Below are 22,229 nucleotides of genomic sequence, written 5' to 3'. Positions count from 1 at the left end.
CTAGATTTTCTTCTCTAATTTATTCTGTAAGTTTTCTAGTTTGCATTTTAGTTTTAAGGAAATTCATTTTTTCTCTCATTAAACTTTGTTTTAATGGGTCTTAAAATACTGTGACAGATTTTTTGGTCATTGTTTCCATTTAAAAAGTACTGTTTTTTTTTGGAATAGCTAGAAGTAAATATCTGAAACTACCAAACTCCAACCCACTAGCCTTGACTCTTGAAGATGATTATGTAACAATGTAGATTACAAGGGGTTACAGTGTGATTGTGAAAACCTTGGGGATTGCACTCCCTTTGTCCAGTGTGTGCATGGAAGAGTAGATAAACAGGGACAGAGGCTAGATGGAGAATAGGGTGGGATGGGGGGGACGATTTGTGTGTTCTTTTTTGTTTTTATTTTTTATCCTTATTCTGATTATTTCTGGTATAATTAAAGTGTTCAGGGATAGATTGTGGTGATGAATGCACAGCTATGTGATGGTGCTGTGAGTGGTAGGTTGTGCACCATGGATGATTGTATGGTGTGTGAATATATCTCAATAAAATTGAATCTTAAAAAGTACTGACTTTAAAACTTTGTAACTTGAAACTGCCACACATAAGCAAATGGTCCACAAAACATTCCTTTCCTTCTGAAGTTTTATGATGCATTGTTATCATTAACCAGTCTTTCACAATTAAACTTATGTGTCAATAAAGTTTACTGTTCTGAGACTGTTTTCCACCACTGATGAAGACTGGGCAACAGCTTTATGGATAATATAAATTTATCCTCCTGAGCTTTCTGGGCAGACTTGGTGACCTGGCCATGCCCTGCAGCCTCCTTGTCCACCTCCATGATGACACCCACAGCAACTGTCTCATGTCATGAATGGCAGAATGACCCAGAGGAGGATTTTCAGAGAAGCTCTCAACACACATGGGCCTCCCAGGAACCATATCAATGATGGAGCATCACCAGATTTCAGAAATGTGGGGCCATCATTCAGATTCTTACAATGGAGGTCAATCTTCTCCTTTATCCCAGCAGACTTGCAAGGAGTGTGATCTGTGTGACAATCCAGCACAGGTGTGTGGCCAACACTGATTTGGCCTGGAAGGCTCAGGACAATCACCTGAGCAGTGAAGCCAGCTGGTTCCATTGGTGAGTCATTTTTGCCATCACCAGTCACATTGCCACAAAGAACATCTTTTACAGACATGTTCTTGACATTGAAGTCCACATTGCCCCAGGAAGAGCTTAACTCAAAGCTTCACAGTGTACTTCCACAGATGTTACTTCAGTTGTAACATTGACTGGAGTAAGGTGACCACCATGCCTGGTTTGAGAACATCAGTCTCCACTGGGCCCACAGGGATAGTACCTACACCACCAATTTTGTAGACATCCTAAAGAGGCAGATGCAAGGGTTTGTCAGTTGGATGAATGGGTGGCAGGATGCAACCCAGAGTTTCAAGCAGTGTGGTTCCACTGGCATGGCCATCCTTATGCATGTCTTTCCATCCCTTGAACCAAGGCATCTTAGCACTTGGCTCCATTTCAACCAGAAGTTTGCACGAATTATAGCCAATTTTCTTAATGTAGGTGGTGACTCCCTTAATGATCTCCTCATATCTCTTCTGGCTGTAGAGTGACTCAGTGGAATCAAAGCCACAATTACTTGTCTCACACCCAGTGTGTAAACCAGAAGAGCATGCTAATGGGTCTGTCCATTCTTGAAGATTCCAGCTTGAAATTCACCAGCAGCAGCAACCATCAGGACAGCAGACAGCCTGAGATGTGCCTGTCATTCTGTTTTTAATCAAGTCTCTGCTTCCTTGGGCATCAATGATGGTCACATAGTACTTTCTGGTCTCAAATTTCCACAGGGAGATATCAATGGTGACACCAGGCTCATGTTCAGCTCTCAGTTTATCCAAGACCCAGGCATCCTTGAAGGATCCCTTTCCCACCTCAGTAGCCTCCTCTAATTGTTCAATGGTTCTTTTTTTGTTTCTACCACTTTTGTAGATGAGCTGACCAGTAGTGGTGGATTTGCCTGAATCCACATGTTGAATAATGACAATGTTGATATGAGTCTTTTACATTCTCATTTTGGCTTAAGATACAGCAGTGGTTTTCATGACACCTGTGTTCTGGCTGCAAACCCATTGCAAGAAAAATGAATTCATTTTGAGTATAGTTTTTGCAAAATGATTGCCATCTGTGTGTAAGCTCCTTTTGTGTTTTGCATGTGCATGTTGTTCCTCTACCAGCATTTGTTGAAAGGGCCTTGCTTTCTCCATTGAATTGCTCTTGCTCCTTTGTCAAAAATCACCTAACTGCATTTGCATGGGTCTATTTCTGAGTTCCCTTAACATTAGTCTTTGTCTCTATTTCACAAACACAGCACTGTTTGATTCTTGTGTCTTTATAGTTAGACTTCAAATGAGGTAGTATGGGTCCTCCAACTTCTTATTTCCTCTGTATAGTTTAGGCTTTCTACACCTTTTGTCTTTCTATAGAAATTTTGTATTAATTGTCAATATTCACAACATTACTTGCTGGCATTTTAATGGGATTTGATTAATGTGTATGTCATGTTGGGAAGAAATGACATCTTAGCAATATAGAGTCTTCCTATCAATGAAGAAGGAAAAATTTAATTTATATTTATTTATTTATTTAATTTAAATTTTTATTGTAGTAACCTAAATGCAACTCAAATTTCTCAAACAATTTTCAGGTGTGCAATTTGGTAATATTAATAACAATCAAAATATTGTGCTACCATACCAATATCCATTATATTAACTTCTTCATCACATAGTACAAAAAGACTGCTCAAAATTATTGTTGATATAAGTAAAATCTAAGAGCATTTGTAGTTGAAATCATTACCTTGGGAAAATATCTTCATTTTGGGGGAAGAATGGCTATTCAGTAACAGCATATTGGAGTAGCAGCTGAATTTGTTTCCCTTGATGCATGCAGATAGAATGCCCTAGATCTGTAGGTATATAATAAGGAATAATTAATTTAATGTGTTTACCATACAAATGACAGCATTTGTGTTAATTGACTGGTCACTGATCATGGCTAAATATGCATTGCTCTGGGCTTTTTTTTTCAGCAGTTTCATTGGCTACATGGAATCAGAAAACAAAACACGTATTTCAGAGTTTATCCTCCTTGGACTCTCAGAGGATGCAGAAATGCAGCCCCTCCTCTTTGGGCTGTTCCTGATGATGTACCTGGTCACTTTCATTGGGAACCTGCTCATCATCCTGGCCATCATCTCTGACTCACACCTGCACACACCCATGTACTTCTTCCTCTCTAACCTGTCTTTAAATGATATCTGTTTCACCTCCACCACTATCCCAAAGACGCTAGTGAATATCCATACAGGGAGCAAAATGATAACATATGTAAACTGCCTCAACCAGATGTATTTTTCCATGATTTTTGCAGCATTAGACAACTTCCTCCTGGCTGTGATGGCCTATGACCGCTTCGTGGCCATCTGCCTCCCCCTTCATTACATGGTCATCATGAATCCCCGACTCTGTGCCCTCCTGCTGCTGGCATCCTGGGTATTGAGTGTTCTGGATGCCCTTTTACATGGCTTAATGGTTTTGCGATTGTCTTTTCCTACCAACTTAGAAATTCCCCACTTTTTCTGTGAACTTAATCAGGTCATCCACCTTGCTTGTTCTGACACCTTCCTCAATGACCTACTGATGTATTTTGCAGCTGGACTTGTGGGTGCTATTCCACTCACTGGGATCCTTTTCTCTTACTGTAAAATTGTATCCTCTGTTTTGAGAATTTCCTCAGCTGGAGGCAAGTCTAAAGCATTTTCCACTTGTGGGTCTCACCTCTCTGTAGTGTCCTTGTTTTATGGTACAGGTCTTGGAGTGTATCTTAGTTCTGCTGCTACTCAAAACTCAAGGGCAAGAGCAATAGCCTCAGTGATGTACACGGTGGTCAGTCCCATGCTGAACCCCTTTATCTATAGTCTTAGAAACAAGGGCCTAAAGCATGCCTTAAAAAAACTCTTCAGCTGAGAGATATTCTGTCTATAAATGTATCCTTTGTTTCAAGTTTAGATATTTGCTCATGATTAACATAGGTTAAATACTGTGTGATCGAAATCTAGATATTCTTATGGTGTATAAAAAGATAATCTGCTATTTGCCTAATTTCTATAATCCTATCTCTTTAAATTTTATATATCAAAATCACCCACTTATTCTATTTATTTTTTAAAAAATACTTTGACTTCCTTCATTGCATTCCATTGTTTCAGTGTTGAAGGCAATCTGCTGTCTGAATTTTGAGTAGTAAAATACTTAATGCAGGTAAGGGGGTATATATAATATTACATGAAATGCTGGAGGGATGAAGCTGTGTTTGCAATCCCTGATACATGAAATCAACTGCTCTTGTGTTATGTTTTTGGTGAAAATCATTAACCTTATCAAACAGTGAGTCCTCATTGATGGGGTTTCTGTTAATGAGCCCCAGAAAGCAATCACATCATGAACTGTATTTACCATCTGATTATGTTTCAGTAATCAACATTCTCTATATGATATATGACATTTCTCTGCACAGACCAAGCATAAGTAAGGTAAGGATATAACAGACAATACATCCCCAGATTCTTCAGTGGCTTATGGGGTCACTACTCTCTGTGATCTTCCAGCAATGTAAATTTGCTCTTTTAAAATTATTTTCATAGGCAGGAACATTTTCAGGAAATTTCTCTTGGCGCTTCCTGTGATAATAGTCCTCATTTACATATCCTAAAATGTCACATGTGTATTTTTTCCATTGCCAGCATGTCTTTTCGACTATTAATGCCAGATAGTAGGAAACAATATCAGAATTTTACATAGATATACTCTGTTCTTTGTGAGGGAGAACAAGGCTAATGCTTCATTCATCAGCTGACCCCAGAAGCATCTCTTTGCTTGGGAAACCAAGCACTAAGGAAGTATGCATATCCTGGTAATTTGGTATGTAATAATGTATATATGTCTGTTAAGTCTAATTCATTTATCACATTGTTTACATTCTCAATTTCCTTATTGGCCCTCTGTCTAGTTGCTCTACCTATGGGAGAGAGTGGTTTATTGAAGTCTTCCATGATTATTGTGGAAACATCTATTGTTTCCTTCAGTTTTGCCAATGTTTGCCTTATGTACTTTGAGGCACTTGCTTGGGTGCATAAACGTTTATGATTTTTAATTCTTCTTGGTGAACTTTCCTTTTTAATGATATATGGTGTTCTTGTTTGTCACTTACGACATCCTTGCATTTAAAGTCTCTTTCATCTGAAATTAGTATTGCTACCCCTGCTTTCTTTTGGCTGTAGCTTTCATGGAAATTTTTTCATCATTTCTGTTTCAATCTCTTTGTGTCACTGGGTCTAAGGTGTGTCTCTCGTTAACAGCATATTGATGGTTCATATTTTTTAATACATTCTGCCAATCTATATATTTTAACTGGGGAGTTTAATCTATTCACATTCAATGTTATTACCATGAAGGCTGTTCTTAAATCAGACATTTGTCTGATTTTTAGTTGTCAGACCTACTTTTTCCCTTAAGCCATTTCTCCCCAACTTCATCTATATTCTGAGTGGGCGTCCAAACTATGTGGAAATCCAATCAATCCACCAATTTACCATTGTGCTGGGGACTTCTATCCCTGTGGGTGGGTGGTGTGACCTGCACAGTTTGTCAGGGAGTCCACTCCAGGACACAGTGGAGCTGGGCATTCCTGGGGCTGTAGGTGGAGTACTCAGGGGCTGCAAAGCTGCACATCTCACCTCCCAGCTCCAATGCCCCACAGTCCCTATCTGCCGTGCACCCATGATTGCCTGGTATTGAGGGGGGCTCCTGGCACTTCTATGTGGCACACTTGCCCCTAGGCTATGCACACTGCAGGCTTCTGTGGAGGAAGAATGGATACTGTCACAAGTCCATCAAGTCCCAAATTCTCTCAAGGGAGCTGCTCTTGGCCATGGGGCTGTGAAGGGTCATCTCCCCCAGTCAACTGCAAAGATGGGGCTTAGAAATCCACTCACTTCATGCTCAGCAGTCAGTTCCCAGCTTGGAAGCCATGGGGGCTGTGAAGAGTCATGTCTCCAGCCAACTGCTAAGATGGCTCCATGGGGCATAGAAAGCAGCCTCATTCCATGCTTGTCTGCCTGCTCCAAACACCAGTCCCTGGAATGGTAGCTCTTGGCTGTGGGTCTGTGAGCAGTTAGCAACCCAGCCAAGTGGTGAGGAGGGTGCATGGGGGCATGGAAGTCTTCTCTCCTCTGCACTCATCAGCTGTCTCCAACTGCCTGTTCCCCAGTGCCTTTCAAGTCTGAAAACCCACCAGTCTTAAATATAGTCTCCCAACCTCTTCAGCTCTGTCCTTACCATTTGATCTAGAAGTCCCTGCAGAGCCAGTGGAACCCCTGAAGTGCTGTTCTGGAGTGCTTTCAGTCCTTCATCTCGTGTTTTTCATGGAGGAGAATTTTTCTCTGTCTCTTCTAAGCCACCATCTTTCTGGGAAGTCCAGCCTTTCAGCCTCTTTTGTGGCATGGTATACTGACATCCCAATGTTAAACATTTGTTTTCCTTACTATGGTCCAGGAGCAAGCCATAAGATGTTTCCAAAATGTAGAATAGTTATCCTCAGAATGTGACATAAACTTGCTCAAACACCCTCAAGTTGTGTTTTGTGATTCACTAATATGGGCCTGCCAAAAACTCCATGCAACATCCTTCTCTGTCACAGATACTTTAACCACAATTAGATATGATGTGTAGATCTGTATGCACAAATGAGATATTAGTTGCCTTCAAAATACAAGGAAGCCCAGCAGATATTGCTACTCTCTTCAAGTTAAGAGGAGCCAAATGCAGCAAGTTGTCCTCCAGGGATATCTCAGCATGCCCAAGTCCACTGGGCTGGCAAACATTTTGCAATGGTGGTAAAACCCTGAATTTATGTGGAATGTGTTTCCCACAGTCTGGGACACACATATTATACTATAGTGTCCACATTGGTTGTTATTTCATGCACAATCAACTGCTTCTGTTGGCCTTTCATATTAGAAAGAGAGATAAGCTAATATTTAGGTAAATAGCTGTAAGCCAAGTGCCAGGGAAAGGCTGATTTTATAAAATGAATTATTATACATCTCTAAGTGAGTGCTGAAGATAAAGATATTTGTATCCTATGTGAACCCCCACCAGAGCAACTTCAGCTGAGGCAATTATAGCAATCAGTGGGCAAGTTGAGCCATTCTTTGGATGGCAGTCAGACTTGATCCCAGCTACCTCTGTCCTTGCCCCATGCACTCACGAACACATTGGCCTCAGTGGAAGGGATAGAAGTTATTTATGTGCTGAGAAACATGGACTTACTCTCACCCAGACATGCTTGGTTGTTGTCACTGATGATTTCCCCAACTACCAACAGCAGAAACCAAGACTGAGTACCACATGGAGACATATCCTTGGAGAATCAGTTAACTAGAAATTGACAAGTTGTTAGCCTTATAGCACTGCCTTCATTTAAGGCACACCACTTTTTTTCTGATAAATAAAATTCTGGAAAAACAATTAAAAATATAATCATTCAATAGACCTTGGTTTCTTCTGATAACAGGAAAGTAATTCAGCCTGAAAATAAAACATAATACAGAAATATATTAGGAAAGCCCAAATGCAGCTGTAGTTTATTTTTCCTTCAGTGCTTAGTTTTGAAATACTTTCAAACTTAAAATGCTGTTGCAAACGTGATCTAAACCCATTCAAGCAACTCCAACATCTTCCTGAAGATATGCAAGCCTGCAAATTATAAGTTTGCCAAATTTGCTGTACCATTCTACCTATCTGTCTCTCTCCCTATTCATGTTTAAAATATTTTAGAGTACTCTCTATATATTATGCTCCTTGAACACAGAATATTTCCATGGACATTTTCTAAGAAAAAGGCTATTCACATATGTAACCACTTTCAGTACAGTGTTCAAGTTCCAAGTCTTTAACATTGATAACTAGCTAGCATTTGCAGAGTATATGAACACATTAGAACTTTATATTCTACATTAGGGAAGTAGGTTTAGGATAGATATGAAACTCATATCTTTATAAACTGGAAGCTCTGGTAAATGATTCTTGTATCTTTATCATTTTAAAGATCAATGATAAGTAGTACACTAAACAAAAATGGGTATTTAGATAAATGCTTGTGTTGTCCCTAGTGTTACATGGTGAATTTAAGTCTTCTCCAGGTAAACAAGAGCTGACATTGTTCATCCATGTCAGACCTGCCCTACCAAAAGGGCTACAGTATATATTTCAGGTTGAAATAAAGGACACTAGATGGTTTCTTGGAGCCATCAGAAAAAATTTACATAGATAAATACAAATTCCAGTATTATTGTGTTCTCAGTGTGTAATATACTTTTCATTCATACAATATTAAAAATACATATGTATAAGTAATCACCATATTTCTATGTTATTAAGCATGACATATATAAAGAGTTAATAATTAACAGGAAAACATTAAGGGTGGAGGCAGAGGGATATAGGAGATGAGACTGTGTATGCTGTTGAAGTTATCTCATATCGAGCTTTTATGTTATAGATTTTGAATATTAAATATTAGCCCCTTGGTTACAACAAAGAATATATCTAAAATGTATGCAGAAAAGGAAATGAAAAGGGGATCAATTTGCATCACAGAAATAGATCATCTTTACATAAATGAAAACAGCATTGGAGGAAATGAGGGATGAAAAAGCCATATGATGTACAAGAAACCAGTGACAAAATTTCTAAAATATTTCTTGCCTTACAAGTAACTACTTTGTCTGTAAATGACTCAACCTTTCCAGTCAAAAGTCAATGATTGGCAGAAGGGATTAAATAAAAGCATGATCTAATGATATATATTGTCAACAAGAGGCAAAAGTAATGCAAATAAGGCCTACAACACAAGATTCAAACAGACTGAACATGAAAGGATGGATAAAATATTCCAAAAAATAGAAGCAAAAAGACACCTGGGGTGGCTATACTGATATCAGATAAAATAGAATTTAAGTGAAAATACATTAACAGGGATAGTGAAGGACACTTTTGATGAATTGGTCAATATGTAAAGAGGATTTAACTATTATTAATATATATGAATCTAATAACAGAGCCCTAAAATACTTTGATAATATTTAAAGAAGAAAGAGATGCTTGGAGATTTCAGCACACTACTTTTATATCTAGGTGGAACATCTAGAGAGAAGAGCAGTAGGAAACAGAAGATTCAGACAAAACTATAAATGAACTAGACCCAACAGAAATATGCAAGACACTCCACAGAACAATGACAGAGTACATATTTTTCTCAAATGTACATTGATCACTCTCCAGAGGATGCAGACTACTAAAATCAACATGAAATTGGGGATGTTGCTATCGATACTGAAGAAATAAAAAGGATTTTTAGTGAATACTGAATTTAAAAAATTGAAATTATGCAAACCATCTTCTCTGAACACAACGGAGTGACTTTAGAAATCAATAAGACAATGAAATGGAAAATACACAGATACGTGGAATTTAACAATACAGTCTTAAACAATCAAAAGGTCAAAAAATAAATCACAGTGGATATTAGGAAATATCTTGAGGCAAATGAAAACGAAAGCACCACATTCCAAAAATTATGGGCTGAACCAAAGGCAGTGCTCAAGAGAAATTTATAGCTAAGAATGCCTATATTAGATAAGAAGAGATACCACAAATCAACAACTTCACATCTAGCAAAACCAGAAAAAAAAGAGAGAAAGCAGAATGTAAATTATTAGAAGGAACGAAACATGAAAGCTCACAATGGGGATAAATGAAATAGAGAATAGAAAAACAATTAAGAGAACCAATGAAACTAAAACTAGATCTTGGAAAAGATCAAGAAAATTGTAAACATTTAGCCAAAAAAAGTTTAAAAAAAAGAGGGTGCAAACTACTAAAATCAAAATGAAATTGGGGGAGAGGCGGGGCAAGATGGCAGACTGGTGAGCTGTATGTTTTAGTTACTCCTCCAGGAAAGTAGGTAGAAAGCCAGGAACTGCGTGGACTGGACACCACAGAGCAATCTGACTTTGGGCATACTTCATACAACACTCATGAAAACGTGGAACTGCTGAGATCAGCGAAATCTGTAAGTTTTTGCGGCCAGGGACCCGCGCCTCTCCCTGCCAGGCTCAGTCCCAGGGGAGGAAGGGCTGTCAGCTCCGGGAAGGAGAAGGGAGAACTGCAGTGGCTGCTCTTATCGGAAACTCATTCTACTGATCCAGACTCCAACCATAGATAGACTGAGACCAGACACCAGAGAATCTGAGAGCAGTCAGCCCAGCAGAGAGGAGATAGGCATAGAAAAAAAAACAACACGAAAAACTCCAAAATAAAAGCGGAGGATTTTTGGAGTTCTGGTGAACATAGAAAGGGGAAGGGCCCTGAGGCGCATATGCAAATCCCGAAGAAAAGCTGATCTCTCTGCCCTGTGGACCTTTCTTTAATGGCCCTGGTTGCTTTGTCTCTTAGCATTTCAATAACCCATTAGATCTCTGAGGAGGGCGTGTTTTGTTTTTTTGTTTTTTTTTTTTTAATCCTTTTTTCTTTTTCTAAAACAATTACTCTAAGAAGCCCAATACAGAAAGCTTGAAAGAATTGCTATTTGGGCAGGTCAAGTCAAGAGCAGAACTAGGAGAGCTCTGAGACAAAACGCAATAATCCAGTGGCTGAGAAAATTCACTAAACACCACAACCTCCCAAGAAAAGGGGGGTGTCCGCTCACAGCCATCATCCTGGTGGACAGGAAACACTCCTGCCCATCACCAGCCCCATAGCCCAGAACTGCCCCAGACAACCCAGTGTGACGGAAGTGCTTCAAATAACAGGCACACTCCACAAAACTGGGCGTGGACATTAGCCTTCCCTGCAACCTCAGCTGATTGTACCAGAGTTGGGAAGGTAGAGCAGTGTGAATTAACAAAGCCCCATTCAGCCATCATTTCAGCAGACTGGGAGCCGCCCTACACAGCCCAGCAGCCCAGAACTGCCTTGGGGGAATGGCACTCACCTGTGACATGGCACAGTCATCCCTCAAAAGAAGACCCGGGGTGCACGGCCTGGAAGAGGGGCCCACTTGCAAGTCTCAGGAGCCATACGCCAATACCAAGGACTTGTGGGTCAGTGGCAGAGACAAACTGTGCTGGGACTGAACTGAAGGATTAGACTATTGCAGCAGCTTTAAAACTCTAGGATCACCAGGGAGATTTGATTGTTAGAGCCACCCCCACCTCCCTGACTGCCCAGAAACACGCCCCATATACAGGGCAGGCAACACCAACTACACACGCAAGCCTGGTACACCAATTGGACCCCACAAGACTCACTCCCCCACTCACCAAAAAGGCTAAGCAGGGGAGAAATATTATATGCTACCACTAATGTGAACTTTGAAAAATGTAAAACAAATGGCTTATAATGTAGAATGTAGGGGAACTAGCAATAGAGAGCAATTAAGGAAGGGGGAACAATAATCCAAGAAGAACAGATAAGCTATTTAAAGTTCTGGGGATGCCCAGGAATGACTATGGTCTGTTAATTTCTGATGTATATAGTAAGAGCAAGTTCACAGAAATGTTGCTATATTAGGTAACTTTCTTGGGGTAAAGTAGGAACATGTTGGAAGTTAAGCAGTTATCTTAGGTTAGTTGTCTTTTTCTTACTCCCTTGTTATGGTCTCTTTGAAATGTTCTTTTATTGTATGTTTGTTTTCTTTTTAACTTTTTTTTCATACAGTTGATTTTAAAAAGAAGGGAAAGTTAAAAAAAAAAAAAAAAGGAAAAAAAAAAAAGATGCAGTGCCCCCTTGAGGAGCCTGTGGAGAATGCAGGGGTATTCGCCTACCCCACCTCCATGGTTGTTAACATGACCACAGACATAGGGGCCTGGTGGTTTGATGGGTTGAGCCCTCTACCACAGGTTTTACCCTTGGGAAGACGGTTGCTGCAAAGGAGAGGCTAGGCCTCCCTATGGTTGTGCCTAAGAGCCTCCTCCCAAATGCCTCTTTGTTGCTCAGATGTGGCCCTGTCTCTCTAGCTAAGCCAACTTGAAAGGTGAAATCACTGCCCTCCCCCCTACGTGGGATCAGACACTCAGGGGAGTGAATCTCCCTGGCAACGTGGAATATGACTCCCGGGGAGGAATGTAGACCTGGCATCGTGGGATGGAGAACATCTTCTTGACCAAAAGGGGGATGTGAAAGGAAATGAAATAAGCTTCAGTGGCAGAGAGAATCCAAAAGGAGCCGAGAGGTCACTCTGGTGGGCACTCTTACGCACACTTTAGACAACCCTTTTTAGGTTCTAAAGAATTGGGGTAGCTGGTGGTGGATACCTGAAACTATCAAACTACAACCCAGAACCCATGAATCTCGAAGACAGTTGTATAAAAATGTAGCTTATGAGGGGTGACAAGGGGATTGGGAAAGCCATAAGGACCACACTCCACTTTGTCTAGTTTATGGATGGATGAGTAGAAAAATAGGGGAAGGAAACAAACAGACAAAGGTACCCAGTGTTCTTTTTTACTTCAATTGCTCTTTTTCAGTCTAATTATTAATCTTGTTATTCTTGTGTGTGTGCTAATGAAGGTGTCAGGGATTGATTTGGGTGATGAATGTACAACTATGTAATGGTACTGTGAACAATCGAAAGTACGATTTGTTTTGTATGACTGCGTGGTATATGAATATATCTCAATAAAATGAAGATTAAAAAAAAAAAAAAAAAAAAAAGACATAATGCTGAGCAAAATAAGCCAGGCACAAAAAGAGAGATATTGTATGTTACCACTAAAGTGAATTCTGTGAAAAATGTACAATGTTTTATACTGTAGAATGTAGGGGACCTAGAGATACCAATTAGGAGAGGGGGAATGATAATCTAATAAGAACAGATAAACTATGGAGGGTAATCTCAATGTTATGGGAATGCTCAGGAATGATTATGGTTTGTAAACTTTCTTGGATATAGTAAGATCATGTTGGAAGCAATAGAGTTAGTTTAGGTTTTTTTTTTTTTCTCTTCTTCCTTTGTTTTCTTAGGGATTGTTAATTTTCTTGGGGTATGGTAGGAACTTGTTGGAAGCAATGTAGCTATTTTAGATTATTTGTTTTTCTTACTCCTCTGTTTGGACATGGTTTATTAATTTTCTTGGGGTATGGTAGGAACATATTGGAAGCAAAGCAGTTATTTTAGCTTATTTGTTTTCCTTAATCCATTGCTTTGTTTGAAATGTTGTGGGGTTTTTTTGGTTGATGTTTGCCTGTTTGTTTTTAATTTTTTGATAAACAAAGTTAAAAAATTGAAAAAAAATCAGTAGAAAAATGGGAGTAAAAACTAAATGACAAATAGGGTGGGATGGGGGGATGGTTTGGGTATTCTCTTTTCACTTTTATTTTTTATTCTTATTCTGATTCTTTCTGATGTAAGGAAAATGTTCAGAAATAGATTGTGGTGATGAACGCATAACTATATGATCATACTGTGAACAGCTGATTGTATACCATGGATGACTGTATGGTTTGTGAATATATTTCAGTAAAACTGAATTTAAAAAAAAATAAATAAATAAAATAAAAAAAATGAAATTGGGGGTGTTGCTACTGATACTGAAGAAATAAAAAGGATTTTTAGTGAGTACTATGAACAAGTATATGCCAACAATCTAGATAATCCAGAAGAAATAGAAATCCCTAGAAAGACACAAAGTACCTAAACTGACTCTAGAAGAAACAGAAAATCTCAACAGGTATTTAGGAAGAAAAGAGACTGAATCACTTATCAAAGATTCCCCAAAAAGAGAAGTCCAAAACAAGAAAGATTCAATGGTGAATTCTATCAAATATTCAAAGAAGAATTGATTCCAATATTTCTCAAATTCTTCCAAATTCTTCCAATATTTCTCAAATTCTTCCAAATTTAATTCTCCAAAGTCATTCTATGCAGGTAACATTATTATGATACCAAAGCTACATAAAGACATCAAAAGAAAAGAAAACTAAGGAACAATTTCTCTTATGAATATAGATGAATAATCTTCAAAAAATACTAGCAAATCCAATCCAATAGAATGTTAAAAGAATAATCCACCATGATCAAGTGGGAATTATCTCACAAATGTAAGGAAGTTCAACATAAGAAAATCAGTCAGGGTAAAACACCACATTCACAGAATGGGGGGTGGTGGGAATCGCATAATCCTAATTGATGTAGAAAATCCTTTTGACAGAATCCAATGCCCTTTCATGATAAAAACACCAGAATTAAAAGAATAGAAACTGATTTCTTCAAAATTATAAAGGGCACATACATATAAATATAGCTAATCTTATACTCAATGGTGAAAGAGTGAAGTCCTTCTCCTTGAGGTCAGTAACAAAGCAAGGATGCCTGCTTTCACTACTGCTTTCAATGCTGCACTAGAATTCCTTTCCCAAGAAACTAGGCAATGAAACAAAATAAACAGCATCAAAATTGGTAATGACAGAATAAAACTGTCTGTATTCATGGTGACATAATTATTTATATAGAAAATACTTAGGAATCCACAAGAAAACTTCTAGAGCTCATGAATGAATTCAGCCAAGTGTAAGCACAAGGTTTATGTGTGGTTATCCTTTATATGCCAGCAATGTACATCACTCACTGGAAGTTTAAAAAATATTCCATTTACCATATCATATAAAGAAGAAAATACCAAGGGGTAATTTTAACTAAAGTCAAGAAGGACTTTTACACATAAAACTGCAAAACACAGCTGAAGGAAATCAGAGAACTAAGTAAGTAGCAAGATGTCTGTTTTCTTAGATAAGGATTAATATTTCTAATCTTCCAATAAAACCAAAGTGATCTATCATTTGGATGCAACCCCTATCAGGGTACCAAGAGCTTTTTAGCAGAAATGGAGACCATTCTCATTAATATGAAATTGCACTTGACCAGGATGCAGGACAAACTTAGGCTAATGTATTTATTTATTTATCATGTCTCTTGACCTGTTTAGACTGTTTGAGTGAAAGTAAAATATCTTTCTCTTTATCAGTTCTCAGACCATAGTATAGGGCTCAACATACAGTATTGCTGAGTAAATATTTGTTGAATGACTGATAAAACAAATGTTGAACAGTGTTGAACTGATATTGCTAATGATGGGGGAGAAAAGCACAGTAGTGAAACAAAAGGAAATACCATTGAGAGAGGGCATCCCCATGAATGGGATACATCACAGATGGAGACAGATCAGAGGCAGGTGTTTTAGTGCACCCCAGGATCTCTCTAGAATCAGAGATACAGAAATCCTTATGGGAGACCTATCAATACTAGAGCCCACACCTGAAGACAGGTGACCTCCTGCTGGGAGGAAGGAGTCAACTGGGACAAGAGATAAACATGAGGCTTCAAAGCTCTCTCCAAAGCATCAAAATTGGCACAAGTTTGCTCTGTGTTTTTCTTACTTATCTCCAGAGAACTAAATATCCCCAGGAGTAGATATGCAAAAACATACATCATTCATCTGGCCCATGGGAATGAAATCCCTTAAGGCATGGAAACTAAATGCTTCACCTACATTATTCTAAGCCTACTTTACCAACCTCTGTTGAGGAGGAAACACAATTGTGTCTTCTAGAGACCTCATGAGTGCTCCCATCTCTCTGCCCTTTATGGGATCAGAGCCTCAAACTTCATCCTTCATTCAAGGAAGAATCTGCTTTGGTGACCCCAGACCCTCCTTTCAAAAATTCTGGGTGAGTCACAGACTCTTCACCATAGTGTGGGGAGTGTATTATGAGTCCAGGGACCCCTTTTTTTGGTTGTAAATTTAGCAGCATAAAAGGAAAACACATCAAGAAAGCTTATTCACACCGTCCTATCTAGCTAAAAAGCTTGATTGTGGATACAGTGAAGCTCTTTCAGCCTTCAGGGTGGGCACTAAATATTATTTTTGGAATAAAGAAATCAGTAAGACATTTTTCTTTATTTCAGTGAGATTACATATAAATAGGGCAAGAGACATAGAAATGACTCGCTGCAATATCCTGAGGTGGCACTGAAATCCTGGTGAAGTGGATTCTCTGTGTTTTGCCTGTATAACCCTCCTCCCGTCTACACAATCCCCTGGTAACCAGTGATCATTCAGTTGTCTCTATAGTTTGCTTGATGTATCAATTCACGTAATTGAAATTTTACTCATGTAGCATGTTTAGACTGATTTCAATTAGTCACCATCATTTAAGATTTACCCTTGACCTTTGTGGCTGGCTGGATTATTTCTTTTTATCACTGAATAATATCCCATTGTATAGATATAGCAGATTGTATTTACCTGGTCAGCCACTGAAGGACATCTTGTTTGCTTTCAGAATTTGGAGATTATAAATAAAGCTCTCTAATCTTCATTTGTGGGTTTTTCTGTGGACTTAACGTTTCAAACAGCTGCATACCTAAGAACTGAATGCTGGATCTTGTGGTGAGACTAAGTTTAGTTTAAAAGAAACTGCCAGACTGACTTCTTGTTGCAACATATTTTATTGTCACTGGCAATGAATGAGAGTCTGTGTTGCACCCCACGCTCACCATATATTGGTATTGTCGGTGTTTAGGTTTTAGGTATTCTAAGAGGTGAGTGATGATGTATCATTGTGGTTTAATATCGCAATTCTCTAATGACAAATGATGTTGAATATCTTTTGCATGCTTATTTGCCAACTGTATAGCTTCTTCAGTTAGGTTAGTGATCAGATCTTTTGCCCCTTTTTAAATTGGGGTTTATGAAAACTTTGTATGTTTGGACAGAAATCATTTATCTGATATGTTGCTTGAAAATATTTTCTCCAAATCTGTGGATTTCCTTTTCATTCTCTTATGAATGTTTTTCTCAGGGCTGAGGATTTATATTTTTTAAAAGTCCAACTGATAAATTTTCTCCCATCATGTGTCTTGCTTTGTTTGCTATATTTAAAAGCTCATCACCAAACCGTGGGTTCCCAGATTTTCTTCTATATTTTATTCTGCAAGTTTTATAGGGTGCATTTCAGTTTTAAGTAAATTCATTTTTTCTCTCATTAAACTTTTTTTTATTTTGAAATAAATTCCAAGTTATAGGAAGAGTTGCAAAAATAATACTAACCCCATACACAGAATTCCATCATACCCTGACCCTCCTCCCCGGATAGCCCAATCCACCAACTTTAATGTACTGTCACATAGCTCTTTCTTTCCCTCCCTCCCTCCCTATCATCCATCGTCTATGGCTCTGTCTTCTGAACATATGAGAGCTAGCTGCACACACCCTTGAACAAACACTGTAATTCACATATACACTTCCCATGAACAAGAACATTCTTTTATGCAATCCCATTAAGCACAGCTGAGAAGTTCAAGAGATTCAACAATGATACAAAGCTTACATTACATTCCGTATTTCCTTTTCCTTATGTCTCAACTGTGTCCCTTTGAGCCTCCTGTCCTCCATCCTCCAATCCCATCCAGGTTCATCCTTGGCATTCAATTGTCATCTATTTAGACTGTCTTTTTTTTTTCAATTGTGGAAACATATATACAGCCTAAATCTTCCCATTCAACCCCCTCCCTAGCCTTCCATTAGTGGAATTAATCACATTTAGAATGTTGTAATGCTCTTCCCCACCATCCATTATTAGAAATTTCCCTTCACCTCAAACAGCAACCCTACACTCATTTCTTAACTCCCCATTGCCCCTTCCCCCATTTCTCTTAACCCAAACTCTACTTTTCATCTCTATGGTTATATTCTCTGATAATTTCCTTGTGTTTGCTGTGGGGCTTAAAATTAACTTCTTAAATCCATAACAATCTTGTTTTTCTTTGATACCACCTTCACTTCAATAGGATACATAAATTATGTTCCTATACTCCTCCATTCCCCCACCCTTATATAGTTGTCTAAAATTACGTATTTTACATTGAGTTCAAAACCACTGATTTGTCATTAGAGTTTGTGTATTTTATATCATGTAGGAAGTAAATAGTGGAGTTACAGTTCAAAAATTATTGACTTCTATTTGTATTCCATTGTGGTTGGAGAATGTGCTTTGAGTATATTCAATTTTTTTTTAATTTATTGAGGCTTGTTTTATGTCCCAGCTTATGGTCCCTTCTGGAGAAAGATCCGTGATCACTAGAGAAAAATGAGTGTCCTGGTGATTTGGGGTGTAAGGTTCTATATATGTCTCTTAAAACTCTCTGTATCTCTTTCTCCTTTCTTTGTTTCTCTGCTGGTAGGGCTCCCTTTAGTATCTGAAGTAGGGCAGGTCTTTTATTGGCAAAGCCTCTCAGCATTTGCTTGTCTGTGAAAAATTTAAGCTCTCCCTCAAATTTGAAGGAGAGTTTTGCTGGATAAAGTATTCTTGGTTGGAAATTTTTCTCTCTCAGAATTTTAAATATGTCATGCCACTGCCTCCTCGCCTCCATGGTGGCCACTGAGTAGTCACAACTCAGTCTTATGTTGTTTCCTTTGTATGTGGTGAATCGCTTTTCTCTTGCTGCTTTCAGAACTTGCTCCTTCTCTTCAGTATTTGAGTCTGATCAGAATATGTCTCAGAGTGGGTTTATTTGGATTTATTCTATTTGGAGTTTGCTGGGCATTTATGCTTTGTGTATTTATATTGTGTATAAGGTTGGGGAAGTTTTCCCCAACAATTTCTTTGAATACTCTTTCTAGACCTTTACCCTTCTCTTCCCCTTCTGGGACACCAATGAGTCTTAAGTTTGGACGTTTTATTTTATCTATCATATCCCTGAGATCCATTTCAATTTTTTTTATTTTTTTCTCCATTCTTTCTTTTGTTCTTTCATTTTCTGTTCTGTGGACTTCTAGGACACTGAGACGTTGTTCAACTTCCTCTAATCTTGTATTGTGAATATCCAGTCTTTTTGATTTGGCCAACAGTTTCTTTTACTTCCATAACATCTATTTTTTTATTTACTCTTGCAATGTCTTCTTTATGCTCTTCTAGGGTCTTCATTATGTCACTTATATCCTGGGCCATGGTCTTCTTGATGTCCTTTAAATCCTTTGCCATGTTTTCATTCCTCAATTGTAGTTCTTTGATTAATTGTGCCAAATACTGAGTCTCTTCTGATATCTTGATTTATGTGTTTGGCATTGGATTCTCCGTATCACCTGTTTTTATCATATGCATTAAGATTTTCTGTTGTTTTTGGCTCTTGGCATTTGCTTTGCTTGATAGGGTTCTTTCAAGTTGTAAAAAAAAAGATACCAATTTAATTTTTTAGAAACACAGTTTGGTGACATACACTTTCTCTAACTAACCAGCAGATAGTGTCTGAGACTCACCTATACTCCTGAAGTCAGTTCTCAACCTTGTTCCCATGGTGTGTGGGGTAATGATTCTTGTGGGGTTCAGTTGGAGAACTCAGTTTGAGTGTGTTGCTGGAGCCATCTGCCCTGAATGAGGGGCGTGTATACGAGTGGCCAGGGAGGAATGGCAGCTTTAATATTCAAATCCCCCAGGTTCCTGGAGATTCAAGGCCACCACAAGAGTCTAAGCCTTCAATTCATTTCAGCCCCAGACCCTCTCTCTCACTGTCCCAACAAACCACCAGACTTGGCATAGTGTCCCTGGGTTCTCCAAGTGGGTCCCCCCTCCCAGCCACAATCCTCCAGGAGCTGTGCCAAGGGAATGCTGTGCTACATCACAAGTGTGCGCTGTCCCTCAAGGGAAGCCCCAGGCTGCCGGGCCATGCAGGGTTGCTCTCAGCCTGATGCAAAGATGGCCAAATGGGGTGTCTCAAACCCCCTCCTTGCACAGTTCCTCTTTCCCAGCTCCAGGACAACTGGTGGGGCTCTGGGCTGTGGGCATGGCCCTGGGCAGGAGTTTATCCAGCCCTCCGGGGAGCCAGCTGTGAGCTACGGGGTTTCTTTTTGCTTCCAGCTCTCCTCTCCATTCCCCTGGCCCTGAGGGTACCTGCAGTGGGCTATCCTCCAAGCCAGATACCAAGAGGCTGGCCCAGCCCCCTCTTGCTATGTTTTACTGCATGGTTCCCACTCCCACAACTGCAGCCACTCCTGGGTTTTTCCCTTTTTTTTTTTGAAAAGAGCCAGTTGGTCTCCAAATGCCAACCCCTGGCTTCCCCACACCGCTGTGCAGCTGTGGGTCTTCCAGCCAGCTTACTCACTCGTTTCAGAATGCAGACTCCCGGTTTCACCAAGTATATGGCCCCTGTGATACTAGCAGACCTTGTCCAGCTGGTGCATCACTATAATCAGTATTCTGGGTCACTTTCTGGTTTTTATCTAGTGTTTTTTTGCCCTGTCTCACCTAGCTGCCATCTTAGTTTTTTCCTCTCATTAAACTTTGTTTTAATGTGTCTTAAAACTGTGACAGATTTTTTGGTCATTGTTTCAATTTAAAAAGTAATGATTTTTTGGAATAGCTAGAAGTAAATACCTGAAACTACGAAACTCCAACCCAGTAGCCTTGACTCTTGAAGGTGATTGTATAACAATGTAAATTACACGGGGTGACAGTGTGATTGTGAAAACAGTGTGAATTGCACTCCCTTTGTCCAGTGTGTGCATGGAAGAGTAGATAAATAGTGACAGAGGCTAGGTGAAGAATAGGGTAGGATGGGGGGGATGATTTGGGTGTTCATTTTTATTTTTATTTTTTTATTCTTATCCTGATTCTTTCTGGTATAATTAAAGTGTTCAGGGATAGATTGTGGTGATGAATTGAGCTTCACTCAAAGCTTCATAGCGCACTTCTACAGATGGTACTTCAGTTGTAACACTGACTGGAGTAAGGTGACCACCATGCCCAGTTTGAGAACATCAGTCTCCACTGGGCCCACAGGGACAGTACCTACACCACCAATTTTGTAGACATGCTGAAGAGGCAGATGCAAGGGTTTGTCAGTTGGATGAGTGGGTGGCAGGATGCAACCCAGAGCTTCAAGCAGTGTGGTTCCGCTGGCATGGCCATCCTCATGGGTGACTTTCTATACCTTGAATCAAGGCACGTTAGTGCTTGGCTCCATTCCAACCAGAAATTTTCACAAATTATGGCCAATTTTCTTAATGTAGGTGCAGATTTCCTTAATGATTTCCTCATATCTCTTCTGGCTGTAGGGTGGCTCAGTGGAATCAATTTTGTTAATAGCCACAATTAGATGTTTCACACCAAGTGTGTAAGCCACAAGGGCACACTCATGGGTCTGTCCATTCTTGAAGATTCCAGCTTGAAATTCACCAGCAGCAGCAACCATCAGGACAGCACAGTCAGCCTGAGATGTGTCTGTGATCATGATTTTAATCAAGTGTCTGCCTCCTTGGGCATCAGTGATGGTCAGATAATACTTTCTGGTCTCAAATTTCCACAGGGAGAAATCAGTGCTGACACCAGGCTCACATTCAGCTCTCAGTTTGTCCAAGACCCAGGTATCCTTGAAGGATCCCTTTCCCACCTTAGTAGCCTCCTCTAATTTTTCAATGGTTCTTTTTTTTGTTTGTTTCTACCACTTTTGTAGATGAGCTGGCCAGTAGTGTGGACTTGCCCAAATCTACATGTTGAATAATGACAATGTTGATATGAGTCTTTTACATTCTCATTTTGGCTTAAGATACAGCAATGGTTTTCATGACACCTGTGTTCTGGCTGCAAACTTATTGCAAGAAAAATAAATCCATTCTGAGTATAGTTTTTGCAAAATGTTTGCCATCTGTGTGTAAGTTCCTTTTGTGTTTTGCATGTGCATGTTGTTCCTCTACCAGCATTTGTTGAAAGACCTTACTTTCTCCATTGAATTGCTCTTGCTCCTTTGTCAAAAATCACTTGACTGGGGTGACAGTGTGATTGTGAAGACCTTGTGGATCACACCCCCTTTATCTAGTGTATGGTTAAGTGGAGGAATGGAGATAAAAACTAAAGGACAAATGGGGTGGGATGGGGGGATGATTTGGGTGTTCTTTTTTCACTTTTATTTTTTATTCTTGTTCTGGTTCTTTCTGATGTAAGTAAAATGTTCAGAGATAGATTGTGGTGATGAATACATAACTATGTTATCATACTGTGGACAGTGGATTGTATATCATGGATGATTGT

General features: G+C 39.3%; 1 protein-coding gene and 2 pseudogenes across 1 annotated transcript; 1 reads left to right on the top strand and 2 right to left on the bottom strand.

The window, feature by feature from the left end:
- Positions 1-702: 702 nt before the first annotated feature.
- Positions 703-3,079, bottom strand: LOC119520220 (annotated as a pseudogene).
- Positions 3,080-3,131: 52 nt separating this feature from the next.
- Positions 3,132-4,052, top strand: LOC119520601 (olfactory receptor 7A10-like). The gene has a single exon (XM_037818560.1). The coding sequence runs from the start codon at positions 3,132-3,134 to the stop codon at positions 4,050-4,052; it is 921 nt and encodes a 306-aa protein (XP_037674488.1).
- Positions 4,053-19,245: 15,193 nt separating this feature from the next.
- Positions 19,246-21,927, bottom strand: LOC119520219 (annotated as a pseudogene).
- Positions 21,928-22,229: the final 302 nt, after the last annotated feature.

Source organism: Choloepus didactylus, chromosome 25 (assembly GCF_015220235.1).
Source record: "Choloepus didactylus isolate mChoDid1 chromosome 25, mChoDid1.pri, whole genome shotgun sequence".
Classification (NCBI taxonomy): Eukaryota; Metazoa; Chordata; class Mammalia; order Pilosa; family Megalonychidae; genus Choloepus; species Choloepus didactylus.
The sequence above is the reverse complement of the archived record's forward strand: the minus strand, read 5'-3'. Positions and strand labels throughout refer to the sequence as shown.

What these genes read in the sequence shown, in the direction of transcription:
- LOC119520601 (XM_037818560.1), top strand. Translation starts at nt 3,132, where the DNA reads ATGGAATCAGAAAACAAAACACGTATTTCAGAGTTTATCCTCCTTGGA.